This window comes from Homalodisca vitripennis, chromosome 2 (assembly GCF_021130785.1).
Source record: "Homalodisca vitripennis isolate AUS2020 chromosome 2, UT_GWSS_2.1, whole genome shotgun sequence".
NCBI lineage: Eukaryota > Metazoa > Arthropoda > Insecta > Hemiptera > Cicadellidae > Homalodisca > Homalodisca vitripennis.
The window spans coordinates 35424950-35431333 of NC_060208.1; the positions used below are offsets into that span (position 1 = coordinate 35424950).

The following is a 6384-nucleotide window of genomic DNA, read 5'->3' on the forward strand; positions in this document are numbered from 1 at the left end:
TTTTATACATTACTGTAACTCAAAGTGCTATGCAATTGGCTCCTAAGAAAAAAAATAACACTTACCAAATACATGATTGAATATAAAATTAATAGTGATAGGTGTGACTGAGATACAATATATTAATAACTGATTTTATGTAGTGGGTTAATTTTTTAACATATTTATAGCACCTTTTGAGTCTATAAAGTATTATTAGAACATTTTAAAGTGGTGCATTTCTGTTATTTATGTGCAGTGACAAATGTTTATTCAGATTTCCCTTTTTTTCATGATGAAATCATAACAAATTGGGATTTCTTTTTTTACAGACATGTGCCAATGGACAACAATATAGGATCTCCAGTCGTAGTACCCATTCCCTTCCACCAGGAGGCTATGCATCTGATCCCGCTGCCCATGCCCATGCACCAAGGCCCCGTGTACCCACCTCCTCACGGCCACGGCATGGGTCCACCACCTCCACACATGATGCCACGTCACCCACAGCAACTGATCCACCCGCCACCACCCCCCATGCCCATGCACCCTCACCCCGCCCAGACTCAGGCGCAGATGGGACCCCCTCACCCGGAAATACCTATGTCTATTCTGACAAGAATTGCTCAAGAAGAAGCCGCTGATTCCAAAGTAAGCTTCAAAATGTGGAATTTGTCTTTTACAAGACTGCATTTTCTCCTTATGAATAGATACCTTTCGTATCAATTGACGTTCTTAGAATCCTTACAAAGAGGATTTCTTTCTTTGACAGAAAGATGGTTAACTCAAGACTTCCCGGAGAATATGAGTCATATCGGAGTTCCAAATAAACTCATAACTTATAGACCAATCAGTCTACTGCCAATTTTGTCTTAAAAGTTTTAATTTTCATGGTCAATACAGAATTTAGGTTTCGTCAATGGTGGGGCTCTTATGCTTTATTTAAGACTTCGTGTTGCCCTTACTTCCTGATTCACAGGCCGAACACAAACTATGATCGATCTCAATGAGTAGAAAGAAAATAAATAAGCGGATCCAAAAACATATGACAGAAAATATACATATTTACAGATGTAAACTTAATTCAGGTGCCTTCAAAATTTTTGGAATATGTGACCTACGAGTCAATACAAATACAACCTCCAATAATACAGTGTCATTGTACAACAAATGCCTAGATCTAATTATCTTTAAGTTATGTGAATTGCCAGCGGGATTGAGTCCTAAATTTAATTATAAAAAACATTTATTAAAAAGCAACTAAAGTAGCAAGTTTTCACCCTGTGCATAGAAAATTATTCACGTTGATAATAAATGAAAGCAGCAATAGTATTTGTTTTGGTAATGTCGTTCATTGTATTTTTTTATTAATACAAGCAAATAGTAGGAACTAATTGTAGGCCCTATATATATCTAAAGCCACTCTTTGCAGTGTGTCAGTGCAATCTCAATCTATTATTTCTCATTATTTTATAAATCACGCAGAACAATATTTTTAAACTAGAACATTGAAATAAATTTTCAAATAATACATTTTCTAAATAATTTTGTACTATCTAATCCTTAGTTTGATTGTCAAATTCCTTTTAAGTTCTCTGTCAAGGTCCAAATTTTACGTAAATTTAGTCTCGTAAGAAGTAGTTTGTACCAGACTTAGCTTAGTTACTTAAATTTCGTTATGAATTATTGCAGCTCAAATGTTAAGGTGCAATCTCTTTTTTAATACGATTGTTTAGATGGCCTCGTAATAAACACGCGAGATCTGTGAGCGGATGAACCTGACAGTTTTTATAACAGGATGTCCTTCAATTAGAACACATTACACAGTGGTTTTAAGACATTTAGGCTGTACATCTCATTAGCTCTATTAAACTTCCACTTATTTAAAGATTTCACAACTTTAATGTTAAAATAATTGCAGCAATTTCAGTGTAACATTTGCACAGTAACAATATAAATTTTCAGATTAATTATGAATGATAATTAGAAATAACAAACAATATATATTAAAGTAACTGCTCGTAGTAGTTTTGAATTGTTCCAAAAATCTGTTAATTTTGCTTATACGTTTGCATTATTAAATTTTTCAACAAAACCCTCAATAGACGATATTAAAAACAAACGTGTTACACAATATAAACGATATCTTTCAATTAAGTTAGGTAGCCTATATAAAAATGATATAGGCCTAAAAAGATTGATCCGCTTTCCCAAAGTTACTCGGCAACGTATGTTTTGTGCAAGTTTTTTTTTGTTATTCTCATTCCTCTAAAGTCGCATTTGTGTTGTATTTATTTAATAGCTTTGTACTGTACTATTTTCATTGCCATATGTTGATTTAATTCGAAATTTTGAATAAAGTAACTAACATCGTGATAGTACAAATATGTTGGATTTAGGACATCAGTATGATAGTAAGCATGTAGGACTTAGACCCACATCACAAATAGTGCAAATCCACCAGAGAATAGTTGAAAACCATAAATTTTCAACTTTGGTTTCTGAGGAGTCCGAACAATTTAACTATTATATGTGCATGGTCTTCTCATACACAGTTTTAAAGGACACTTTTTAAAGGAAGTAATATTTCTTATTGGGTATTATCGGAGTTCCAAATAATCTAGAAACTTAGAGATATATCGGTCTTATATCACTTTCGTCGTAAAAATGTAATTTCAGTGATCAACTCCATTCTTTGGTTTCTGTTGAAGCAAATATTGAACTCGCGTATTAAGCCTATTACAATATTTGTATATAGAAGGTCATTGAGGTTTTCTCATTAGTTTCATGTGTAAAATAACATGTTAAAATTAATATAGAGAACAAAAATTGAACACAAACAAATGGCTTACTGCACGAATTTTCCTACGCAGTGTTGATTATTCACGATTTAAAAATTGTTTCTAAAGATCGATTTTAAGGCAATCTAATTCTTAGTGTTTAACACAAATCATAGAGAATAATATTCGAGATGCACATTATGTTTTTCGTATAATGCTACGCAAGAAAATGTTTAGGCCAAAACAATAGGTAGTAAATTAAGTCAGGAAGAAGAGACATTTTCACAATCCATTTGTAGATCCTTAACTATTGATTGTGGAAACAGGACTATAGATATAGATGTGTATTTTATGAGATGTGTATAATCTGCTCCATTCTTCATTCCACTTCTTCATTCGCTAAGACATTTACACCAAAAATCATAAATTTCTTCCAATAACTGTTCCAGGACGATGAACCTCTACACATCATCGCAAGGGAGGAGATCATTCCCGTGTTTCACCCAGCATCTCCCGAAGGACGAGCGATGAACGGCCCAGCCATCCCTTCCGTCCCCGCCCCCGTGCCCGCCGAGATGGTGCAGCCCCCACCACCACCTCCGCAGTACACCAGACAGCTTCAGATGCCCCAGACAACACAGCTGCACCCCGCACAAGATCAGCAGCCCAGGCCACACTGTACGTATCCTTACAAATTGATCTCTTCTGGCTAAAGCGTTTAGTTGAGCACCACTCTTGGAAGTCGAGTCCAAATCTCCACCACAAGTACACTTATATTCCTAACTGACCAACCAACCAGTCACGATGCTGAAGACAACCAAAATACTCGGCTAACAGTTTGGCATGCTGGGTAAGAGTTTTAAATGAAACGCCGGTGTAGCATGCTCACTGATTGGTAGTAACTATTTTGCACCGAATTTTGAAAAACATACCTCGTTATATTTTGAAGATTGTGATTGCATCACGGTAGATTGAGATGATTCAACACCTAAGAGACTTTGAGGGTAGATCAATTCGAGGAATAAGGATCATTCTTTGCTTCATTCATTATCACAATGACGTTCTCATCTTTTAGGGTGAGAATAGATTCTTTACAATCAGATTTGCTTTTTGATAGTCTGGTTCCATCTGTGTCCAATGCGCTCGAATTACATTTCCTTGCTTGTTGTCACGTTACTACAAAATAATGAGAACTTTCCTTTGAAGATAACTTTCTTTTTTCGTAACTACGAATGAAGTAAAGAGTTCTAATTAGTTACTACCACATAACACCTTAGAACAAATTACGATGGAGCTTAATATGCCAACGAAACGTCTAAACGACAGGCATTGACAGTACACAGGTAAAACATAAATCATTTATGCAACTAGCAGTATTTAATGAGCAATGACACGCGGTAATAAACTGTCTACAAAGTTTATAGACGTAATAAGGAAAATAAAGAAGTGCTATATCACTCTGCACAACTTGCAAAGTAATCACGCATTATAGTTTCTTTTCCTTTGTGCACAATCCTATTTTAACTTCTAGTGACATTAGTGAAATCTCTATGCCGAGCGTTTGACCTTTGTTAGTTTCTACTGGGTTTCTTCGAAGATATGAAGGATAATATTTCTACAGATAGAATTCTACAGGATAAAACTACAAAAGTTGCTAAGGAGATGATCGACCCTCAATTCTAGATAGGAAGGTGGATGAGCACTAGAACGAGAAGATTTTGAATGAGAAGGGTTTTAAGACAGCGATCCAACAATTATTATTGTTGGGGGGGGGGGGGGTGCATTTCTAGTTAGTTGTCCCCGACTCCCCCACTGCTAGATAAGGCCCTGGACTCATGTGTAGTCGCCGTCACGTTCCCGGGCGAGAGCGAAAGTCGCGCGTGAGCTGCAGTACTAATGGCGGTGAATCGACACATCTGTCAACAAACAAAGTCAATAATGGCGGTGGAACGGGCGGACAAAGGTGCTCATTACAGGAGTGAGGGACGCAGGTCGCTGCACTCTGCTGCGCCTTTCCCTGACCTACTGCTAACAAACGTCCGGTCGTGGTGGACAACGGAGCTATCACCGTGCCATGGTGCCGTGTGGTCTCAGCAAGTGGTCGTTAGTCTTGTGACTCTTTGAAAATAATGTTTAAAGTCGTTACGTGAGTTGATATTTTCTTGTATCTGTACACTACAATTATCATAGGAACAAGACCTAATCTTACAATCCAATATCCAATGGTGGTACTCAACCTTTAAGGCGAGAAAATTAAAATTGTTTACTGGACTTTAAATTTTACTATTATACAGTATCTAAGCCAATATACACCTTATCTGTATTCAAAACTGCGGTTGCAATTTGACATTACTTCACACATAATTTCAACTCAACTCTCGTAACCAGTTCCAACACCAGAACTAGTATATTTTCCTCGTATGTGTTCTCAATTTCTCCTACTTGTTTACTGTTAATAGTTATCATTAGTGTTACCGAATTATACCAACTGCAATGGAAATATTTAAACTAGGATGTCGACGAATACATCTCGGTTATTTAACCGGCGCTTCATTTGCCGGTATAAATTTATCTGGCTCGGCCTGGGAAATATGTTTGCATTTAAATAATGGATGTTCAAGCGCTTGAACCATTATTTCAAATGTCTGTAGTGGATGATCATCAATCAATAGGTAGAAATAAATGAGTGAGGTGTTCTAATTTATCCGGATAATCGAGAATGTATAGGATAATCGAGGATTAGGTGTATATTGTTGAAACAACCTTTAGAGTCAAGAATTCATACTTTTTTTATAATTATTACGAACAGATTGACTAATTGGTTTGTAACTGACACAGTCTGGAGGACACGTTCCTGAAGAGGGAAAAGCGCGTGAAGTGTTGCGCCTGTTACTGCTCCTGTTACAGGTGGTTAGATTGACTAATTGCTTTGTACCTGATTGTTACAGTCGTGCAGCCTCGGTCTGTGCGCAGTGTGGACGACACGTTCCTTAAGAGGGAGAAGCGCGTGAAGCGTTGCGCCTGTGACTGCTCTTGTTAGACTGCAAGCCACGGCCTCAGAGCTCCGTGGCCTCACAATCAAACTGTACATTGTGACATACCCTTACTCGGACTAGAGTCCCGCCCTGTAGATAACAGTGTTGTCATCTGTGTTTCTGTTGTTTGTAATAGATTTCTTAATAAATTACTATGTTATGTTTTCTTTAATTTGTGTTCAATTCCTTTGATACCTTGCGTGCAACTGGATCTGGCTCTGTAAATTCCTCTTTGGGATCCAAGGACAGGTTTCCTACGTGATTTCTAATTTTATATTTTAGAAAGCACGTTTATCAAACCAATAACGCCAATGCCAATGGCGCAGTGTATTGGGTACGGCGGTTATCGCAAGATAACCAGATCAAGCAACGCCGAGCGTGGCTGCTGCTTGGACAGGTGACCGCTGAGCGATCCTGTCCTTGCAAGCGGCCCGCCTGCCCGGCCATTGGTGGTGGTTCGGAAGTCACCTTTAAGCCGTTGGTCCCCAGGTTAAGTGTTAGAGAGGGCTTCTTAGCCCTAACTTCGCCTGGTAAAATAAGACATTCTTTACTTTTTTTTTTACTTTTTTTATCAAAACCACAACCAAACG

At 37.6% G+C, this 6384-nt stretch overlaps 1 protein-coding gene across 2 annotated transcripts in view; it reads left to right on the forward strand.

Moving 5' to 3' along the window:
* The window catches only part of LOC124353795 (WAS/WASL-interacting protein family member 3), a 49027-nt gene extending 43061 nt beyond the window's left edge, over positions 1 to 5966 (forward strand). The window contains exons 5-7 of one of the 2 annotated variants that reach the window (XM_046803792.1): positions 312 to 630; positions 3203 to 3437; positions 5708 to 5966. In XM_046803792.1, coding sequence (XP_046659748.1) covers positions 312 to 630; positions 3203 to 3437; positions 5708 to 5799 — 646 coding nt within the window. In that variant the 3' untranslated portion in view covers positions 5800 to 5966. The remainder of the gene's footprint in view (positions 1 to 311; positions 631 to 3202; positions 3438 to 5707) is intronic. The other variant, XM_046803793.1, reaches the window with a different exon arrangement.
* The last annotated feature ends 418 nt before the right edge of the window (positions 5967 to 6384 follow it).